This window comes from Rhincodon typus, chromosome 28 (genome assembly GCF_021869965.1).
Source record: "Rhincodon typus isolate 14 chromosome 28, sRhiTyp1.1, whole genome shotgun sequence".
In the NCBI taxonomy this organism is placed as follows: Eukaryota; Metazoa; Chordata; class Chondrichthyes; order Orectolobiformes; family Rhincodontidae; genus Rhincodon; species Rhincodon typus.
Window position 1 is genome coordinate 41,215,096 of NC_063359.1, and position 23,390 is coordinate 41,238,485.

Below are 23,390 nucleotides of genomic sequence, written 5' to 3' on the forward strand. Positions count from 1 at the left end.
ACGCGTGCGCATGCGCGTGCACACACACACACACACACACACACACACACACACACACACACAAATACAGAGTCTCAAACACACTTACCATTGGTCCCACATCACCAGTTTCACCTTTCTCACCTGATGGGCCAGGTAAACCCTGGAAAAGATTGAATGTGTAACAGTGAGTGTGTCACTAACTTCAACAGAGAAACTATTCCCTCCAATTCCCAAATCATAGGTCAATCACACTTCCCACACACACCCTGAAAATTCCTCTTTCCCAAATGTTTCTCCAATTCTCTTTGGTAAAGTTCCTGTTGAATCTGCTCACACTGCCCTCTCAAGCAGCACCTCTCAGAACACAACATCTCACTGCATCAAAAATATCCTCCTCTTCTCCCTGGTTCTTTTGCTAATTCTCCGCGATCGATTTCTGTCTGGTTACTGAACCTCCTGCCCCTGGAAACAATTATTCCTTTAAACTCACATATAATTTTAAATGTGTCAATTGAATCTCCCCTCAACCTTCCCTGTTCCAAGGAGGATATTCCCACTTCTCCAGTTCCTCTGCGTTTATTACAGTCCCTGGTTCCATTTCTGTATATCCCTGTGTACACCCTCTCCCAGGTCTTCACATCCTTCCTAAGGTGTGCAATGTTCAACGTGAGACACAACTGTCCTGCTGGAAATAACCAATCATTTATAAATATTTAGGATAACTTTCTCAAATATTTTACTTGATTAATAAAGCCATAATTCATCTGGATGTGACTGCACTGGAGGGGATGCAGAGGAGATTCCCCAGATATTGCCCTGGGATGGAGCAGTTTAGCTCTGGAAAGAGGCTGGATAAGCTCAGGTTGTTTTCTTTGGAGAAGAGAGGGTGAAGGGAGACCTGATAGAGGTGTATAAGATTATGAGGGGCATGGACAGGGGGATAGAAAGCAGCTGCTCCCCTCAACGGGTCAATAACAAGGTGACATAAATTTAAGGTGAAAGGCAGGGTATTTAGAGGGGATTTAAAGAAAAGCCTTTTCACTCAGAGGGTGGTGGGGCTCTGGAATTCCCCTGGCTGGGAGGGTAGTTGAGGCGGGAAACCTCACAACCTTTAAAAAGTACTTGAGTGAGCACTTGACATGTCATAACATTAAGGACTATGAGCCCAGTGCTGGTAAGTGGAACTAACGTAGGGAGTAGCGCAGTTTTGGTGGTAAGGACTCGATGGGCCAAAGGGACTCTTCACTGTTTGATTCTATGTTTTTTTAACTGTTTTGTCACATTGTCGCTTTTAAAGATTCACAGATAGACCCCCGCCACCCCCATTAAAGCTGTACCAGTTAGTTTATATCAGTTGCCTTCATTATTGCTCTTACACATGGTCAATGCATTGAGCAGATTCTGCAGAAGGTAGCACTTTATCTAACCTGAGCTTGCAGGATGCCATATTGAGCTTTATCTTATGTAACTGAAAGCTCCTAAAACAGTCACATATCCTGGAGAAATTCAGAGCCCATGTGTGATACCTGTGATCCTGGCTGTGAGGATGGGCACTCACACAGTAATAAACAAAACCTGTGAGGCTTCAAAGAAGGGATAGGACATGAGGAGCAACAGACCAGAGTGAAAACCGACCGTTAGTGGGTGAAGCCTGTCACTCAATGTGTGCTTCCTTGTTTATTGCAAGGTCAGAAATCACATGACACTAGGTTATAGTCCAACAGGTTTATTTGAAATCACAAGCACTGGCCCCTTCATCACCTGGTGTCATGTGACTTCTGACTTTGTCCACCCCAGGCTAACACCAACACCTCCACATCATGTTCATTGCAAGGTGCAGACCCAATGAACTCTCAACCAAAACTGACCCAATTGATCAGAGGTTTCAGAATGTATCAGCAGCACACTGTCAGGCAGACGTGATCCAGTCGGAATGATTGAAAGACAGGCTTTAACTTACCTGAAGACCAACTGGACCAGGAGGACCATGGAAACCCCTTGGGCCTTCATCACCTTTCTGGCCAAAGAGACCTTGTTGACCTCTCGGACCAGGCTCCCCATCTGCACCCTGAAAGACAAGTGAGGTATCAGTGTCAGAAGCTTCTCACTGGGGCTCCTCACTCACATGTAACTGTGCCAGGCAATGATATGGTACTCACAGCTGGTCCAGGTTGTCCAATGGGGCCTTGAGGTCCTGATGGACCAGGTGGACCCTGTAAAGAGATGATCAAACAACCACCTTCAGGAAAAGGAACTGCGTCAAACACACAACCCAACCAAATGACCACACTCTCTGACTGCAGTCAGTCAAAGATTAATCACATCCTGTACCTCCTCAGCTCACCTATAGCACAAACTTACCCCTGTTTAAACATGGGGGTAAAACTCAGCTTCAGAGGACGGTAAAATCAGACAGGGTTCTTTATCGGGTCGGGGGTGGGGGAGCAGGAATCTGTTTTGTCCTCACTCAAGTTGAATTTTGCCCATGTATTCCTTGATACAAGTAGATGCAGGGTCACATCCATCCACAGGTGAACATGGCCTTGTATTCTGTACTGGAGAGATATAGCTCTTCATTCTTCCATGGCATGTGGGCATCCTGGCAAGGACAGCATTTGTTGTCCTTGAACTGAGCTCCTGGTTATTTCTTTTCAGAGGGCAGTTAAGAATCAACTACATTGCTGTGGGTCTGGAGTCACATATAGGCCAGACCAGGTAAAGACAGCAGAATTTCCTGAAAGATATTAGTGATGGGTTTATATAACAATCGATTATAGTTTCACAATCACCATTGCCGGGATAAGTTTTCAATTGAATTTCATTAAGACAATTTACTTTCCACCAGCCGCTGCAGTGGGATTTGAAACCATCTTGCCAGAGCATTTAGCCTGGGTCTCTGGGAGAAAGGTGCATGTGCATCGTTAAAACTTACCCTCCTCAAAAGGCATGAGGAGGATTCCAATCGAGTCAGGTATACACTTGCTGAAGAGTGGAGCCAAGTGTTGCTGCTTTCTGTCAAAAAGATGGATACAGATCCAGGGACAATGTCCAGGGATCCCTCTGTCTTAGAGGAGATCACCCAATCTTATTGCCCAGGGACCAATTTCTTTTAAGTCCCATATCAGTCAGGGCACAGTCCCTTGGGTTTAAATGGAGTTTGATTATAAGCAGGCCATCATTTGAACCTCTCATTCTGACCTCATATCTGCCCATTTATAGCTCTGGTGCTCATTCTTCTCATTTCCCTCCTGAGCTGAGACCAGCCATCTTGCTGCTTTGGGTGTTCCTCAATTTCCAGCCCACATGGTGACACGTGTTCTTTTCTGTACAGTGAACGCTAACAGAAGGAGCTGCTCTGGGGACAGCAGAGTTTCTGGGGAGAATTTAATCTGAAAGCATTGTTAATCAGTGTCCCCAGAAATATCTGCTGCTCAGGCAAGGCAAGACTGACATTAGCAAATCCAGCCAGCAGGTGAGGTGAGGTCGGGTGGGGGGTGAGGTGGGAGAGATGAGTACCATTTTCAAATCAAATACATGGCCCATGGGATTCTGAGATAGGGTTGCTCGACCTGAAAGGTTAACTCTCATTTCTCTCCACAGACGCTGCCAAACCTACAACTTTTCCACCAAGGAGACAGCAAGAACTGCAGATGCTGGAGTTAGAGTCAATACAGTGTGGAGCTGGAGGAATACAGCAGGCCAGGCAGTATCAGAGGAGCAGGAGAGTTGACGTTTTGGGTTGGGACCCTTCATTAGGTCTAGATGAAGGATCTAGGCCCGAAACTTTGACTTTCCTGCTCCTTTGATGCTGCCTGACCTGCTGCGTTCCTCCAGCCTGACACTGTATCAACTTTTCCAGCTATCTCCACTTTTGTTTCTGATTTACAGCATGCACAGTTCTTTTGGTTTTTACATGGTCAGTTCTTACCTGTTCACCTTTGTCACCTTTGCTGCCTTTCTGTCCTGACTCACCAGCTTCACCCTGAAAGGAGAAATAAGATCAAGGATCATTGGTTTTTAAAATAAACCCTAACCCTATTGCTCTTACACTTGTCCTATTTTTCTCCAGCTTCCCTAGAAATGCACTCAAAGTATTCACCTCAAACTCTCCCTGTGGGGGCGAGTTTGACATTAGATTTCCAAAGAAGGGTCACTGAACTCGAAACTTTAACTCTGTTTCTCTCTGCACTGATGGTGCCAAACCTGCTGTGTTTTTACAGCAATTTCTGGTTTTATTCCACTCACAGTCTCTGTGCTCTCTGGATAAAGTTTCTCCTGGATTACTAACTAAATTATTAGTGACTGTCAAACATAGAAACATAGAAACATAGAAACATAGAAACTAGGAGCAGGAGTAGGTCATTCAGCCCTTCAAGCCTGCTCCACCATTCAATTTGATTTTGGCTGACCATCCAACTCAGTTTCCTGTTCCTGCTTGCTCCCCATACCCTTTGATCCCTTCAGCTCTAAGAACTATACCTAACTCTTTCTTGAAAACATTTAATGTTTTGGCCTCAACCACTTTATGCGGCAGAGAATTCCACAGGCTCCCCACTCTCTGGGTGAAGACATTTCTCCTCATCTCAGGCCTGAATGGCCTATCCCATATCTTTAAACTGTGACCCCCTGGTTCTGAACTCTCTGATCACTGGAAATTTCCTTTCTGCCTGTCTAATGCTAATAGTCTTGAGTTTTAGTCAATACTTGCTCTCTATACTGACCCAATCAAAGTCTTTCATGATATGAGAAACCACACTAAGGACATCCCTCAGCCTTCTCTTTTCTAGAAGAGACAGCCCCAGCCTACTGAGGTTATCGTTCTTGTTTAACCTCTCAGATTGGTCATGTCCTTGTCTATCTGTTTGCACTTCGCCCAGTGCCCCTGTATCCTTCCAGTTAGCACTGGGGGGTGTTTGTACACTGCATGACCTCTCTAGCATGTGCTGCTACTCTTACTGAAGCATCTGATGATGAGCCACAGGTTGTGTTCACACCTTGTCTCCATCTTCCCCTGGTGGTCCCGATGGGCCAGCTGGACCTGGGAGACCAACGGGACCCTGGACTCCATCACGACCTGCTGGTCCCTGAGGTCCTTTCTCACCCTGCAAGAAGGAGGAGGAGAGATAAACGGTGAGGAGCCAATGTATAACCCAAACCGACATCTGAACTGAGAGACAGCCAGACTGCTGTTGTCCAAAGGAGTTGCAAACCGTTGTAGACCGTGCATCAAACGTATCAAAAGCTTGAAAGATGGACCCAGTAATGGCCAATCTGGTCCTTGGGATCAGTCTTTCCTTTTCATGTTTCTAGCACAATGGCTACATGGAGCTCACCCAAACCAGACAGGCAGGTCCTCTCGATGGGCCTTGCTTTGAGTGTTATTGCATGATTTCAGGCCCAAAGTGAAGGTCTGGGAACTGCCCCAACGCAGCTACAGAGAAGACCAAGGCTGAACATCAAAGAGGGAGCAGGCAAGACAGAGGGTGTGGAACATTGTAAAAGCACAGTGTACATAAATTCAAGTACATTAATAGCACATATAAATGAGGGTAAACAGCACGAGGATTGAGGTAGTTGGTACATGGACTATATACAGATGAGCAGTGCTGACAGGAGAAGCTGTACTTACGGGGGCCCCCTTTTCACCAGCAGGGCCTGGGGGACCTTGAGGCCCAGGTCGCCCAGGGAGTCCAATCGGTCCTGCCGGCCCAGCCTGACCCCGATCACCTGGAGACCCCTTCAGAAACAATACAGCTCAAGGTTAAAATAAGAAACGTCACCTTCAATCCTGGACATTCTAGATAAGTCCTTTATTCATTCATAGGACGAGGGCATCGCTGGGCAGGCAGCATTTATTGTCCATTCCTAATTGCCCAGAGGACAGTTTAGAGTCAACCACATTGCTGTGGGTCTGGAGTCACATGTAGGGCAGACAGGTAAGGAGGGTAATTTCCTTCCCTAAAGGACATTAGTGAAGCAGATGGGATTCCCCCAACAATTGACAATGGATTCACGGTCATCATTAGACTCTTAATTCCAGATATTTATTGAATTCAATTTCCAACATCTGCCATGGTGGGATTTGAACTTGGGTCCCCAGAACGTTATCTGGGTCTCTGGATTAACAGTCCAGTGATACCACCACTGGGCCATCACCTCCCAATAGGAGTGGCCCGAGGGTTTTAAACAGTGCTGGGGGACTGAGTTGAGGTTAGGCTGGAGCCTGTGAGGGGGGTTTGCAGGATTAGGTACAGAGACCCTTGGCCGCACACCTCCTGCCAGTGTGTTCTGAGTAGCAGAATCCAAAATTTAGGCTTGGATCCTGCAGGTTCTTACATCTTCTGACCTCCCCCATCCGTTCTGTTTCTGGAAGGTGCCTGCTCTTGCTTGAGGCTGGTAGGCCTTGTTAGACCCTGAGTCAGCTTGAGCTGTGTGACAGGCCATTGTCTCTCACATCACCCCTAAAACAAACATGCTTCTCCCTGACTCCACCTCCCCCCACCGCATGCAAATATCTCCTCCTCCACCTCCAGCTAATGAAATGCTTGCTGACAGCAGTAAGCTAAGGGCAGGGGGGAGAGTGGGGTGTTGGCTGGAGCTTAAGATTTCCAGCTGGGATCCTGTGAGGTCTCATCTTTGTACCATCCTACTTTGGATCTGTGTTCTGCCTCTTTCCAGAAACCTAGTGGAGTGCTGACTCTCCCTGCTGCTTCTGAAAGATAATAGGCTTAACACTTCATGCTAATCTCTAAAACTCCTTGTTAAAATCTTTCTCTCTGGCATCGCACTGGTAAACTGTGCAACTGCAGTCCAGGATCAGTCTTTGTCCATTAGCAGTGGCCATTAGGAAGTGAGACACAGTATCTGTGATTGACTGACCAAAGAGATTCGGAACGAGATATACAGGAATTATTTGCTGATAGATTGAGAGGTCTGAGGCTTCATGGTAAGTGTGAGAGGATCACCAGCCTCCAGCCTTCACTGAAAGCATTCCCTTTTACAATAGTTCCTGACTTCATTCATGTGGATTGGTGGTGCCCTCAACCCTCCAGGATTAACCTGCAATCTCCAGGAATTAAAATAGAATCCCCTGCACGTTGTGTGTTCTTCCCAGTTTGTTAATATTCCCATTTACTAATTGCTAAAATATTGCAGACAGTGGGTAATAAACATCTGGAGGCTAAGGGAAGTAGATGGGGTCGTGTAAAGGAGGTGACAACACTATTTCTGGAGTGCCAGCTCGTGTGATTCTCACTTACCAGGGGTCCTGGCGGCCCAGGGGGTCCTTCACTGCCTTTCAAACCAATCTGACCCTGTGCAGAGGGAGAAACGAGAATCAGTGCTGAATCTGCCAAATGCGAGTTATTCAAAAACAGCAGCAAAACTAGACTGTTCGGCCCCTCAAGCCTATTCCAGCATTCAATGAGATCATGGCTGATCTTCTACTTCGACTCCACATTCCCAGCACAACTGCAGATCCCTGAAGATCAAATAAATCTTTGAGTTTCTGGAATTTCCTTCCTCAAAAGGCAGTGAATGCAGAATCTTTAAATATTTTTAAGGGAAAGGTCGACAGCTTCTTGCTGGCCAAGGGGTTGGAAAGATTATCAGAGGTTTTGAGCAGTGTAGAGTTGAAGTTCAAGTCAGACATGATCAAATTGAAAGGTGGAGTAGGCTCACATGGCCTTGTTTGTATTTGTTTGTATGTTGGCAAATCTGTCCTTTTGACCTGATATAACTGACTTGGAGCAAGGTGCCATGTGGTGGTTTTGGTGTCTTTTAATGGTGCCTGTCACCCACTCACATCCTAGTGGACTTGTTCACCTTTCCATGGCTACACAACACGGGGTTCAGCTCATTTTGATCCCTCTGAGTCCCAGTGAGGACGATGCCCCTGGATTCTCAACATCATTTGCAACATTTGACCAATTCTGAATCACACTCAACTACATTCTGCGGCTATCAAACAGAAATATTCTCGGGAGTTTGACAACAGAAACTGAGCTTCCTGATGCAACTCAAAGGAATATCTCCACTCCAAGGAAATCCACCCCACAACTAGATCCCAGAATCTCACACACCACAGCCAGATCCCAGTAATCACTCACCCCCAAATAGATTCCAGTAATGTCTTACCTCCCCATCAGACCCCCTTCCCCAGTAATCTCTAAATCCGCAGCCAGGTCCCAGTAATCTCTCATACCACAGCCAGATCCCAGTAATCTCTCACACTACAACTAAATATCAGTAATCTCACACTCTCACACTCAGATCCCAGTAATCTCTCACAGCACAGCTAGATCTCAGCAATCACCCTGACTATAGCCCAGTTATCTCAACCGTCAACCTGATTTTAGTAATCTCCCTCCCATTAACCAGATCCCAACGATCTTAAACTCCCAAAACCAGATCATAGTAATCTGTAAATCTATAGCTAGATCCCAGTAATCTCTCTGAGGGATAATGGTTCTGCGTCAATTGACAGAACTTATGTAAGAAAAGAAGAGTCTCCACATGATCGCCCACTCATTCTCATTCAGCCCCGACACTCTCACTTGGAAACACAGGCACTGACACACATTCACCTAACTGTAACAGATTTGGAAAAGTCATTGAAAGATATTTTTCCAATACTAATCCATGTTATTTATAAATGCATCCATTGATTTGCATGTTGAAATATTCCCAGTTGAGCAACTGAGATTTTAACATCTCCCAGTTGAAAAGATGTCTTTGGAATCTAACCCCATGCTATCCCTGCCCTGGGAGTGTTTGATGGGGACAGTGTGGAGGGAGCTTCATTCTATGTCAAACCCCATGCTGTCCCTGCTCTGGTAGTGCTGGATGGGGTCAGTGCAGAGGGAGCTTTACTCTGTATCTAGCCTTGTGTTGTCCCTGCTCTGGGAGTGTTTGATGGGGACCGTGTAGAGAAAGCTTTATTCCGTATTTAACCCCGTGCTGTCCCTGTCCTGGGAGTGTCTGATGGGGACTGTGTAGAGAGAGCTCTACCCTGTATCTAATGCTGTGCTGTCCCTGTCCTGGGAGTGTTTGATGGGGACCGTGTAGAGAGAGCTTTACTTTCAGATTAAAAGAGTGAGTTTTATGCTGTATCTCTGACACTTGTTTACCTAAATTGCCGATCCCTTAATGTTTCCCAATGTTTCACAATTGAATCCTGTTTTGTAACTAAATTGCAGAACACCGTGATGAGGCAAATAGAGGTGAATACAGTCTTTGAGGTGCAGGGAAAAAAGAATGAGAAGTGAGAATTAACGAGTGAACAATGAGAAGTGAGGATTAATGAGCGAACAATGAGAAGTGGGGATTAACGAGTGATTAGTGAGAAGTGAGGATTAACGAGTGAACTGTAAGAAGTGAGGATAAGAAATTGAAGATTGAGTTCCTTACCAAGGGTCCTGGGAGACCACGTTCACCAGTGAATCCTCGGAGGCCGGGAGGACCATCCTTTCCAGGAGGACCAGCAGGACCAGGATCTCCCTGATGGGCACAGAGAGCAATGACAGCATTAATCAGCAGAAAGCATTCAACAGAGAACCAACTCCACCTGAAATGATGGACGAGGAGGGCAACACTCCTGATCCAAATAAAGTCATTCATATGAAATAACGAGCCATTCTCTATCAATACCGAAACCCCTTCTCCTTGTTTCTGTTGAATCCACGTAATGGCTCAGTAATAATATTCATATTATACTAATGAGTAATATTATATTATTATACCAATGAGTAATAATACTCATCTTCCTCAACCTATCAGACGTTTCACTCCACTGCAAAATCAAAACTAAACTGCAGACCATCATTTGACTGCAGCATTGATGGAGTGTCCTGAGGGAGCGCCGCACTGTTGGAGGGTCAGTGCTGAGGGAGCACCGCACTGTTGGAGGGTCAGCGCTGAGGGAGTGCCGCACTGTCGAAGGGTCAGTGTTGAAGGAGAGCCGCACTGTCCGAGGGTCAGTGCTGAAGGAGAGCCGCACTGTCGGAGGGTCAGCGCTGAGGGAGAGTTGCACTGTCAGAGGGTCAGTGCTGAGGCAGTGGCTTGAAGGGAAACTAGCAGGGGGTGGGATTCCTTTTGTCTGTGACCATGCAATCAATGTTTATTTTTGTTTCTGTTTATATCACCAATTTTAAATTTCCTGTTCCCTTAGTCTCATAATCAACATTCTTCTCTTTACTGATGTCTTTGTCATCCTGTGCCATGTTTTAAAAACCTATGAATTTACAGATATAAATTGCACTTACTTTGTGCATTTTGTCGAAACTCCAAAAGCTGTTCACAGAATGATTATGAAGGAATATCTAACGCTAAGCATGCTTAGGAGACACTAAAACAGGTATATGATGATGTCAAACACCTGAAGGATCATTCTTAAGGAGGAGTGAGAGTCATAGAGTCATAAAGTACGGAAATAGCTCCTCCAGTCCAAATTGTCCGCACCGATCATACGTAACAATCTGCCCTTGTCCCATTTGCCAGCATTTGGCCCATATATCTCTAAAGCTTTTCTATTCATATACCCATCCAGATGAGTTTTAAATGTAATTGCACCAGCCTCCAGTACCTCCTCCGGCAGCTTGTTCCATAAACTCATCACCCGCTGTGTGAAAAAGCTGCCCCTCACATCCCTTTTAAATCTTTCCCCTCTCACCTTAAACCTATGGTCCCTCTAGTTTTGGACTTCCCAACCCCGGGGGAAAAAGACTTTGGCTATTCACCCTATCCGTGCCCCTCATGACTTTATAAACTTCTACAAGGTCACCTCTCAGCCTCTGACGCTCCAGAGAAAATAGCCCCAACATATTCAGCCCCTCCCTGTACCTCAAACCCTCAAAGCCTGGCAACATCCTTGTAAACCTTTGCTGAATCCTTGCAACTTTAATAATATCTTTTCTGTAGCAGAGAGACCAGAACCGAACACATTATTCTAAAAGTGGCCTAACCAATGTCCCGTACAGCTGCAAAATGACATCCCAATTTCTATACTCAGTGCACTGACCAATGAAGGCAAGCATGTCAACTGCCTTCTTCACTATCCTGTCTACCTCCGACTCCACGTCTAAGGAACTTTGCACTTGCTCCCTTGGTCTTTGTTCAATAACACTTCCGAGGGCCCTACCATTGTTTGTGTAAGTGCTGCCCTGATTTGCCTTACTAAAATGCAACACCTCACATCTATCTAAATTAAACTCCATTTGCTACTCCTCAGCCCACTAGCCCATCTGATTAAGGTCCTGTTGTACTCTAAGATAACCTTCTTCTTCGCTGTCCAATATGCAACCAATTTTGGTGTCATCTGCAAACTTACTAACCATACCTCCTAAGTTCACATCCAAATCATTTATATAACTGATGAAAACAAGTAGACCCAGCACTGATCCTTGTGGCGCACCGCTGGTCGCAGGCCTCCAGTCTGAAAAGCAACACTCTACCACCACCCTCTATCTCCTACCTTCAGGCCAATTTTGTAGCCAATTGGCTAGCTTCCCCTAGATCCCATGTGATCTAACCTTGCTAACCAGTCTACCAAGAAGAATCTCATTGAACACCTTGCTGAAGTCCATATAGACATCTAATGCTTTGCCTTCATCAATCTTCTTTGTCACCTCTTGAAAAATCTCAGTCAAGTTAGTGAGACACGATTTCCCACGCACAAAACCACGTTGACTATCCCTAATCAGTCTTTGCCAAATACTTGTAAATCCTGTCCCTCAAAAACTGAAGAGATCACGGGGCACAGGATGGGGGTGTGTTTAGGGAGGGTATTCCAGAGTTTATGGCACAGACAGCGCATCACCAATAGGGAGTCAAGAAAATTGAGGAAACACAAGGATTTAGAATTAGAGGAGAGCAGCAATATCAAGAGATAGATAGGGCTGGAAGAGATTACATGTCAGGGAGTAATGAGGATATGAAGGCATTTGAATATTTGAAGATAAAAATCTTAAAATCTAGGTGTTGGCCAGTGAATTAGAATGAGTCTGAGTGTTAAATGTAGACAAATTACCTCCAGGAGTTCCCACTCCTGATGTTACACTCACCTTTGCACCTTCTTTCCCAGCGGATCCTGGCAGACCTTGTTCTCCAGGAGGACCGGGAGGCCCTGGATGACCACGTTCACCAAGGGAGCCAGTCTCTCCTGTGGGACCCTGACACAGCAGAAAGACAGAAACACAGTGAGACACTGTAACAGTCTCCCACTCCCACTACCATCTCCCAAAACCTCCCTTTCACCAATACTATCTCCAAAAACCTCCCACTCCCCATGACCATATCCCAAAATCTCCCACTGGCCATGACCATATCCCAAACCCTGGACTCCCTATGGCCATCTCCTAAAGCCTCCCAACCTTTCAAAGACCCACTCCCTGGAAGGCCAATCTTGCAGCACTAACTCTGATCTCTTCTCCCTTTTTAAATTGCTGCTGGGTGTTTTTGCAATACTCAAAATGCAAAAACCTGTCCTATTCTGAAGAAGGGACACTGGCTTTGAAACATTAACTCTGTTTCTCTCTCTACAGGTGCTGCCAGACCTGCTGAGTTTCTCCAGCAATTTCTGTTTTTTCCATATTTCCAACATCGGCAGTTCTTTGTAAAAGAGGGTATGATTTGTTACATAGAAATAAAACAAAGTGAGCCTCTTTGTTGAAGAATCTGTGCAGAGAGTGACCCTAATTTGTTTGAATCAATATGAGGGGGATGAATTCATTCCGCTCAAGGGACTGGCAGCTGTTCGCCTCTTGTCTGAGCAAAACTCTGTTCAGAGATTGTGTGCAGGTTCCGGCAGGATCATGCCCTGTGAGTGGGTGACTCGGAAAATACTCAACCAGACTCGAACTGCTAACAATCACTGGGGGACCTATTTGATTGAAATGTTGCATAATAAAATCTGAAGTTGTAAAGTTAACTCAGCAGCTTAAGTGAGCAGGGCTGAATTTGATAAGCTTGTTAACATCAGGAAATGAGGTCGCCCATGTCTATGTTGACACTGAACTGGACGATGTTCCTTCCACTTGGCACTAACCCACGAACGTGATTTGGTGTAACAATCACTGAGATTCTGAGGGAGATCCCAGCACAAAATGTGAGCAACTACAGAAGCTTTCAGAGGCTCCACACTCAAACTCTTGACCCCAATCTTCAGTGCCTACTACTCATCTTTTACTTTGTGATTAGAAATTCTATTTGGAGAGCCTGAATTGAATTCTGAATGAAGTTGTACTCACCTGTGGGCCGACCACTCCAGGAGGACCAGGTGGGCCAGTCTTGCCTTGGAAACCCTGTGAAGTGAAGATTTGAGTTGTTTGTTACTGACACAGCAAGATCTCACCAATAACATTTCAGTCAGATCACAAGGAGGCCAGCAAGTGGATTTCATCTGGGGAAACTGTTGCTGGGCTGATTTCACAGTGTGAGAAAACCAGCATCTGTAGCTAGGCCCCACGTCTTCCAGCCCTCTTAGAGACCTGGATCATAACCAGGGGACTGGCCCCACTCTCCCAATGAGGGGAGCAGTTGGGGTTGGGTGTGGTGGTGGTGGAAGTGTGGGTGGATGGGGTAGGGGTGTCATGGGTGGGGTTGGGGTGGGGAGTTGAGCTGGTCCCTGTTTCCTCTCATAGCAGGTGAGATGAACTGAAAGATGGTGAGGGTACACACAGGAGTCCAGTCAGGAACAGTGGAAGGTTAAACGTTTTTATTTTGCGAGTACAAAACACAATATAATGCAATGTAAGTTTGTGTCAACATAACAATGTAACGTGGAACAGCCCTATTGCCACTCAACATGTAACAAAACTCAACAACTTTGTTTTTTGATTAATCTATTTTTCCAATCAATCTTCAGATGTTATTACACACCCCTGGAGCAGGTGGGACTTGAATCCGGGCTTCCTGGTCCAGGGGAAATAGAGACACTACCACTGTGCCACAAGACGGCCCTAACAACTTTAACTGACTCCAATCCAATTAACTGATCCCAGCTTTACCTCAATTAGAACAAACCAACACAAGTGGCTGGGGCTGCATAGGTCATAGACAACACAACAAAAGTTGAAATCTTCCAACGTAAACGCAGTCAATATTAGCCAATACTAGTCAATATTAACTAACCCCAGTCAATATCCATCAACACTAGTTAATATTAATCAACCCTGGTCAATATTAACAAACTCTGGTCAATATTAATGAACTCCAGTCAATGTGGATCATTGGGATGTTTTCCAGACCTGTACAAGAAGGATGGATTGCACCTAAACAGGAGAGGCACCGATAATCCTTGCAGGGAGATTTGCTCGAGTCACTCGGCAGGGTTTAAACTAATGCGGCATGGGGGGTAGGAACCAGAGCAGTAGGTCAGCAAATGAAATGACCGAGGAGGAGCCAGAGACTAAGACCCAGTAAGACTAAGAGGAAGATCACACAGGGGGAGGTTACTGAACACAGTGGGACTGGCGGTCTGAGGTATGTTTGTTTTAATGCAAGGAGTATGACAGGTAAGGCAAATTAATTTAGAGCTTAGATTAATAAATATAACTAAGATGTTGTAGTTATTACAGAGACATGGTGGAGACAGGGACAAAGCCAGCAGCTTAACGTTCTGGGATTTTGCTGTTTCAGGCGAGGTAGAGAGGGATGTAAAAGAAAGGGGGGAGTTGCATTACTGATTAGGGAGAATATCACAGCTGTACTAAGGGAGGACACCTTGGAGGGGTCATCCAGAGAGGCCGTGTGGGTACAGCTCAGAAACAGAAAAAGTGCAATCACATTGATGAGATTGTACTCCAAGCCTCCCAACAACCAGCAGGAGATAGAGGAAGAGATACATGGTCAGATTATGGAAAAGTGTGAAAATAACAGGGTAGTTGTGGTGGGTGGTTTTAACTTCCCTGATATTGACTGGGACTTTCTTAGTGCCTGGGTCTTGAATGGGAATGTGTTAGGTGTGTCCAGGAGAGTTTCTTAAAACAATACTTAAAAGAAATAGTGACCATAATTCTGTAAGTTTTAAGTTACTTATGGGTAAGGATAACAGTAGTCATTGGGGGAAAGTATTAAACTAGGGGAAGGCTAATTACCACAATATTAGGCAGGAAATGGAGAATGTCAAATGGGGGTGGCTTTTCAAAGGTAAATCCACGTCTGTTAGGTGGGAGTCTTTTAAAAGACAGTTGATTAGAATTCAGAACCACCATGTTCCTGTCAGAATGAAGGATAAGGATGGCAAGATTTCAGAACCTTCGATGACAAGTGAAATTGTGAGCTTAGTCAAAAGATAAAAGAGGCATATATAAAGTTTAGGAAACTGAAAACAGATACTGCGTCATAGAATATAAAGAAAGCTGGAACGAACTTAAACAAGGAATTAGAATGGCTAAAAAGGACCATGAAATGACCTTGGCAAACAGGATTAAGGAAAATCCCAAGGCATTTTATACGTATATGGGGAGCAAAAGGGCAGCTACGAAAGGGGAGGTCCACTCAAGAACGAAAGAGGAAATTTATGCATGGAGCTGAGGAAGCGGGTGAGGTCCTTAAAGAATACTTTGTATTGGTATTCACAAAGAGAAGAACAGAGTCATAGAGTCATACAGCATAGAAACAGACCCTTCGATCCAACTCGTCCATGCTGACCAGATATCCTAAATTAATCTAGTCCCATTTGCTAGCATTTGGCTCACATCCCTCTAAATCCTTCCTATTCATATACCCATCCAGATGCCTTTTAAATGCTGTAATTGTACCAACCTCCACCACTTCCTCTGGCAGCTCATTCCATACACGCACTACCCTCTGCGTGAAATAATTGTTCCTTAGGTCCCTTTTAAATCTTTCCCCTCTCACCTTAAATCTATGTCCTCAATTTTTGGACTGTCCTACCCTGGGGAAAGGACCTTGGCTATTTACCCTGTCCATGCCCCTCATGACTTTATAAACCTCTATAAGGTCACCCCCTCAGCCTCCGATGCTCCAGGGAAAATAGCCCCAGCCTATACAGCCTCTCCCTATAGCTTAAACCCTCCAGTTCCGGTAACATCTTTGTAAATCTTTTCTGAACCCTTTCAAGTTTAACAACATCTTTCCTATAGTAGGGAGACCAGAACTGAATGCAGTATCCCACAAGTGGCCTAACCAATATCCTGTACAGACGCAATATGACCTCCCAATTTCCAGACTCAATGCAACTCAGTTTAAATGAAGATTATTGGACCAATCCAGCTCAAGCAAACACAACAGATGCCATTTTCCTGTCAGCCAATGCTTCACAACGCAGCTCATTTCAACTCAACACAGCACAACCCAGTTTTGGCAATTCCATCCTTGGGTGACTGTCTGTGTGGGGTTTGCACATTCTCCCCACATCTGTGTGGGTTTCCTCCAGGTGCTCCGGTTTCCTCCCACAGTCCAAAGATGTTCAGGTTAGGTGGATTAGCCAGACTGAATTTCCCGTGTTCACGGATGTGTAGATTAGGTGGGCTATAGGGGGATGGGACTGGGTGGGATGCTCTGAGGGCCAGTGTGAACTTGTTGGGCCGAAGGGCCTGTTTCCACACTGTAGGGATTCTATGATTCTATGATAAGACAACATAACAGAATTGAATCCATCCTAATCCAAATGAACCTAACAAAACTCATGAAGCTTTACATCCAGAACAAGGCAATCCATATGAGTTCTGAGAGAGGGTCACCGGACCCGAAACCTGAACTCTTATTTTTTTCTTCACAGATGCTGCCAGACCTGCTGAGCTTTTCTAGCAACTTCTATTTTTGTTCCTGATTTACAGCATCTGCAGTTCTTTCGGTTTTTATAAGGCAACCCATTTGATTGTCCATTTGATTGTCTCTCAATCTCACATTCACTTCCTCCATCACCAGGGCACCATGGGTGCAGTCTGTACTGTCAATGGACTATGGATCTACAAAATATGATGCAGCAGCACTGTAAAACTTATTAAAACCTCACAAAACTGTGACCTCTATTGTCTCGAAGGACAGGGGCAGGAGATACTTGGGAACACCACCCGCTGCGAGTTCCCCTCCAAGCTACTAACCATCCTGACTTGGAAAAATATCACCGTTCCTTCACTGTCACTGGGTCAAAATCCAGGAGTTCCCTCCCTAAGGGCATTGTGGATGTCTCTAGGTCCCTCAGGCGGCAGCAGTTCAAGAAGGCAGCTCACCACTACTTTCTCCAGGACAACCAGGGACAGGCAATTTATTGAGGCCTAGCTAATGGTAACCAAGTTCCAGGAATGAATAAGTCATTGTCAACACCCACTGCAGTTACCATAAGCCAGTATCCATTCAGCCTGCTGGTACAAGCCAACACCAGGCAACCACTGAACTCCATCGAACTCAATATCAGCCAACACAACCTGATTCATCTCACACTCAATTGTCACGTCCCAAAGATGCAACTGGGAAAGTGAACCTTTTATTGAGCTGGGCTAGTGTCTCATTAAGTAACCATCATTGCAGCTCACTGATGCCAGCCTCTTACAAGTCCCGATATTAAAGAGATCCTGCAAACTAATTCTATTTGAGAGATATTGGTCTGTTAAATCTTTTAATTCTGGTTTTTGTAACCAAGTGGGTACTAGTGAATGGAGACTTTGTGCACTTTTGCTGTACTTATGTATTCCTATAATTAGTACATATGACAAATAAATAAATCTAAATCTTAATTGTCATATATTCTAATGGCCCTAAGTTACTGAGCAGCAGCTACATGAAGCAAAGATCTTCAGTCACTATTATTAGCCAATCTCTTTTGTTTCAGATTATCTTTCCTCAATTTGCTGCCTCCATGTATGTGGGGGTGGGGGTTATGGAGGGAACTGATGGGATCGGGGCACACGGTTCACTCAGTGGGGTAGGTTCAATGCGCTGAATGGTCTCTGCCTGTTACTAAACATATATTGTAGAATTGAAGTCATTGTGGGCCAGATCAGTAAAGAAGACAAGTTTCCTTTCCCTGAAGGACATTATCTATGGATTTACCCACGATTATGAGCTCAGGAAACTGGGTTAAATCAAATTAGTGCTGCACCATTATCACCGGGGGTTTGGTAAGAGGGATCTGGGTGTTGTTCAGATGCCCAGCAGCTCCTGGACAATGCCCCCTGTATAGCTTTACCACACTCGCCCTCCCCACTGTCTGTGGGTGGGCAAATACATTTCTTAAGATATAAGAGGTTGTGTCACTGGTCTCCAGGAGGTTCAGGATTTCTGAATGATCTCTTGAATCTCTTTTCATGCAGCTGATAGTACAGTCCAACAGGGCAGAGTGGTCACCTTGGTGAGAATCCCCCCAGGTCAGCAGAATGCAGCAGAAGGATTGCAGAGATCTCGGAGATGGCTGGTACTTACAGTTTCACCTCGTTGCCCAGGATGTCCAGGTAAGCCGTCCTTGCCAGCTGGGCCCTACAAAGGGATCGGGTAAAGAAAGATATCACACGGCAGTTAATAATATGTTTTGAATGGTTAATTACAACAGGAAACAAATTCTTACAGGGAACTAATTTTCACTCCCCAATCCCAGGATTAGAGTCTGAATCCAGTCCACATTGATGCAATGAACGCCACTGTTCACAGAGTCAAAGTGTCAAAGGGAGAAGCTTTAGACACTAGCACCAGCCTTCTGTTAGCCACCATGTGATTAGGGACATAGGAAAATACCAGTCTGCAACAGTAAACCCTGATCAACTAACACTGGAATGAGAAAGGAGTTGGCCTGTGTGGAGGGAGCTTTACTCTGTCTCTAACCCTGTGCTGTCCCTGCCCTGGGAGTGTTTGATGGAGGAACAGTGTAGACGGAGCTTTACTCTGTATCGCACCCTGTGCTGTCCCTGCTCTGGGAGTGTTTGGAGGAACAGTGTAGAGGGAGCTTTACTCTGTATCACACCCTGTGCTGTCCCTGCCCAGGGAGTGTTTGATGGGGACAGTGTAGAGGGAGATTTACTCTGTATCTAACCCCATGCAGTCCTTGTTCTGGGAGTGTTTGATGGGATAGTGTATAAGGAGGTCATTCAGCCCAAAATTCATGAGTCAAATGCTATCTCTCTGGTCACACTTCCCAATTCTTTCTCCATAGTGTGGCAAATTGTTCTTTTTCAACTAAAGCTAAACATTTCCTTATCTGAGAATGAATTCAGTGATTGAACATTTGAGGGAACAAGGTAATATGTGACTGATTACCTATTAAGCTGATCTCTTAAACAAAGCATTATTTCTGAGTGAGTGCACATTTGTGAATCACTAAGCATTAAATAATACCTTAAAGAGTATTTGTATTTGAAGTGAGGAAATCTGCACTAACATACAATTTGACAAAAAAGATTATAAATTCCTACAATTACTCACAGGGGGTCCCTTGGGTCCAGCAAATCCCATTGGTCCCTGAGGTCCAGGTGGTCCCTACAATGTAAATAGAAGCAGATTGAGAAAAGGAATATTTGCATTTCTATATCATCTCTCTCGATCTTGTGGTGCTCCCAGTTGCTTGGCAGCCAATTAATTACTTTGAAATGTAACTCCTGTTTCAATGTTGAGAGTACAGCGGCCAAGTTGAGACCACGCTCCCACATAGTCAATTATACAAACGACCAGATCATTACTCTGTTGTGATCTTGGTTTAGGGACAAATACTTGCCCAAAACATCATGCCTTCTTCAAAATGAGGCAACGAGATGTTTTACATCTAACTGAAAGTGTGTTATCACTCAGATTAATGTCTTATCAGAATACGTGTCGGAAAACTCTGGATACTAACCATAGCCTGACACTCTGAGTTGGTACAACTTGTACATTTGTTGGCTGTGTTACTGAGATGGCCACACTAGTGGCTCTGAGACAAGAATGTGGCTGGTCTGTCATTAACCATGATGGTTTGTGCTAAGGTGAGGAGGCTGCAGTGGTTTCTCAGAGCTTGAGTTACATGTTATCATGCAGTTGGTTCTGGGGCATTGTCCCAATGTTCTGTGACTTTGAGTCCACAAACTGTGTCTTGGTGGCATTGCCTTGTGCCATGCAGTGGTCAGAGTTGTGTTGGCAGGAGCATGGCCATGCGACATTTGCCGCATCCTATCAGTTGTAGCCTGTGACTGTCCAAACAAGACAAGAAAACATGGCCAATGTTTCCCAGACAGTGAACAGGTCAGAGATCCGCAGGTAGTAACCAGTGTGATGTTATTAAATAGAGTTGGTCCTCACTGGGCAGCTAATGTAAATACATTCATGTAGCCTGAAATGTTTTTTTGACCTCTATTGTTTTATTTGCACAGTGAGAATTTTGTTTACAATTTCAAACCTATTCTTGTCACCTTACCAAATTCATCAATGCATAATGCAATACTTAGGTTTTCTTGATACCTGAAAGTCAACCAGCCCCAAAAATGGAGGATGTGAGTTGAGTGACCAAGCCAACATACATGTTCCAAATCTGTGATAACGATAGACTATCTGAATCAAATTCTGATCACCTCCTGCGCTGTGCTGAAAATCTCAAGGAATTTCAGGGAAAACTGGCTGCAAAAGACGGATTGAGTAAAAACAGTCTGATCTCTGCATGATGTACTCACATTCCTGTCTAGGCATCAAAAAACCATATTGGCATCTTCATGCTCCAGCACTGAACATGGAGGGGCAAGGGGTCCATGATAGGGGACAGCAAAAAAGAACACAGCATGGAAATAACAGACTAGAAGAGAAGGGATCTGGAGAATTCTTACCCGCTCACCCGTCGGACCTGGTGGACCATCATTGCCCGAGCTCCCCTGCAATCAGAGATGATTAGAGATGTTAGCTGCTGGCGACAATTTATAAGAACAACAATACAATGACTCTTCCTGGAAAAACCCCATTTGACAAGTATTCAGGGGGGTTGATTGATATCCCAACCCTGCTCCCTATCTGCCACACATCTGATATCCTAACCCTGTTCCCTATCTGCCAAACATCTGCACTGCAAGAGGCAGAGGCTCAATCTCCTTTCATCTATCCTGGGAGTGGGTGGGTTCAGAGTTTCCTTGTCTGTTGGGTACACAGCAGAAACAAAACTGAATACATTTTCAACCCAATTCTTGTTGGATAGCTGCATAAAACAAACTGATTCAAACAACATCAAGCATGACAAGGAGGGAGTAGACAATCACAGAAAAGACAGTGTGTTGTTCTGGCAGCAAAGGGCATGAGTGGGAGTTTTCTGATGATGTAACAGGTTAGGAATCTGGAATGCAAGTTGTTGGCACAAAGGATGGAGCAGCCATTTTGAGTTTTACTTTGTACCTAACCCTGTGCTGTCCCTGTCCTGGGAGTGTTTAATGGGGTAGTGTGAAGGAAGCTTTACTTTCAGTTTAAAAGAATAGGGAGCCGACTCTTTTCGGAAAGTAACATTACCTTAGGCCCGGCTTTCCCTGTGGATCCTCTTGGGCCGCGTTCACCTCTTGGCCCCTTTGATGATAAAATAAATAATGTTAGATTCACAAGAAACAAACTGTTAAATAGCTGAGGCTCCTAATGAGAAATTACATCAGTAAATACAGTGACGATGAAAAGGGATGTACATGAGCAGGAAATGAGAAGGTTGAGGAAATGGGTTTTTACCGTTGGGCCTCTCTGCCCTCTGGGTCCTGCTTTTCCTGGAGCACCCTGGAAATAAAGAAGAAGGAGACAGTTAATGAAAGGGGGCTGAGGAGGGCAGAGTCAGCACTCAGTGAGGAGTCCAGTATCGCTCCCTCCCACCAAGCCGTGCTGACATTTCTGTCAGTGTTATCCCTCTGGTCTTGTGTGACAGATGTTCCACATGGACTGATTGACGTGTAACTGCCCCTTTGGTTCATTGAGATCATTGTATCAGGGTAACTTGCAATGGGCAAAACAAACCACAAATGTCACATCCTTGTAAAGAATTTAGGAGAATTATGTACACACCAGGACAGACAACGAGATTGTTCATTACAAATCAAAGGGAAGCCTTTTGTTTGATTTCATGTCTTTCTCCAATTTCAAAGACATCTACACTGACCAATGGTTACAATGGAAGGGGAGGGGAAAGGGAAGGGGTTTATTTTACAAGGGGACCCCTGTTCAGTTACATTTGCTGATGTTTCTGTCTCACTGGAAGCACCTAGCAACCAGCAATTGTCATTAACAAAAAGCCGAACTGCACCCCCACACCACCCCCCGCCCCCCCAACACACACGCTCACACACACAAAAACCTCATCAGGAGTTAATGCATTTTCTCCAACTGGTCTGACAGCCAAGCTGACCCCTAAGATCAGAAGATATGGCAGTACAATTAGGCCATTTGGCCCATTAAGTCTGCTCCAATATTTGATCATGGCTGCTTTTCAAACCCATTCTCCTGCCTTCTCCCCATAACCCTTGATCCCCTCACCAATCAAGAACCTATCTATCTCTGTCTTAAATACATTCAATCACCTGGCCTCCACAGCCCTCTGCGGCAATGAGTTCCACAGATTCACCACCCTCTGGCTGAAGAAATTCCTCCTTATCTCAGTGCTGAAGGGTCATCCCTTCACTCTGAGGCTGTGCCCTCAGGTCCCACTCTCTCCTACTGGTGGAAACATCTTCTCCATGCCCACTCTATCCAGGCCTCTCAGTATTCTCCAAGTTTCAATCAGATCACCCCCCTTATCCTTCTAAATTACAATGAGTACAGACCACCCCTCCCCCACTCCCCAGTCAAAAGTCAGTTAGGACACAATACCACCACCCCATTCCTCTCTGGGTTTTCTCTCTGTTTTGAGAGGTCTGTCAACAATAATTCTTCAATGCAGCTGGGAGACTGGGGGCTTTTGAAAATCTCACAAGCAGTGATTGTGATCCTCAATGCAACTGCGTAAGATTGCAGCTCAGGGTGGTTTTGGGAAGGGAAGCCCCAAGGCCAGGGGTGGTTTGATGAAATTAGCATCAGCGACATGCTGGAGATGTTCCTTGGGACTGAGTGTTGCAGTGCAATTTCCGAGTCCCAGACAGTGTTGACTCAGAACAGGAATGGGTTGGACCAGATGCAGAACAGTTACTGAGCCAGTCCATGACAGAGCGGCTATTGAAAGTTGCAAAGCCAGATCGGTAAAAGTGAGGAATTGTAATCCCTTGTGAAGTTTAATAAAATGTAATGATCCAAATTGGTATTAATTTCTGGGGGAATAGCCGAGAAATCTGCGGGATCTGTTTTGATGTATTTGCTGTCTGAAGTGTCCATTTTCCATATTTACCACATGTTAATTCTAAGTGATAGGAATAAGTTGTATTATGGATTGCACTACTGTTCTAATGCTGTAAAGTTTATTCTTATTTGTACAAACTTTGGAATCTTGTTGCTTTGTTCTCTCAGTAAATCCCCTTAATCTCATGTATTGTCTCCTT

At 45.0% G+C, this 23,390-nt stretch overlaps 1 protein-coding gene across 1 annotated transcript in view; it reads right to left on the bottom strand.

Annotated features, from left to right (window-relative positions):
* Window positions 1–23,390, bottom strand: part of col5a1 (procollagen, type V, alpha 1) — a 199,447-nt gene that overhangs the window by 37,779 nt on the left and 138,278 nt on the right. Inside the window, exons 31-45 of the mRNA XM_048613423.1 lie at window positions 21,601–21,645; window positions 21,394–21,447; window positions 20,727–20,771; window positions 19,360–19,413; window positions 18,367–18,420; window positions 13,227–13,280; window positions 12,042–12,149; window positions 9,391–9,480; window positions 7,242–7,295; window positions 5,612–5,719; window positions 4,977–5,084; window positions 3,911–3,964; window positions 2,142–2,195; window positions 1,943–2,050; window positions 89–142 (exon numbers count right to left, since the gene is read on the bottom strand). Of these exons, the coding sequence (XP_048469380.1) occupies window positions 89–142; window positions 1,943–2,050; window positions 2,142–2,195; window positions 3,911–3,964; window positions 4,977–5,084; window positions 5,612–5,719; window positions 7,242–7,295; window positions 9,391–9,480; window positions 12,042–12,149; window positions 13,227–13,280; window positions 18,367–18,420; window positions 19,360–19,413; window positions 20,727–20,771; window positions 21,394–21,447; window positions 21,601–21,645 (1,044 nt within the window). The remainder of the gene's footprint in view (window positions 1–88; window positions 143–1,942; window positions 2,051–2,141; window positions 2,196–3,910; window positions 3,965–4,976; window positions 5,085–5,611; window positions 5,720–7,241; window positions 7,296–9,390; window positions 9,481–12,041; window positions 12,150–13,226; window positions 13,281–18,366; window positions 18,421–19,359; window positions 19,414–20,726; window positions 20,772–21,393; window positions 21,448–21,600; window positions 21,646–23,390) is intronic.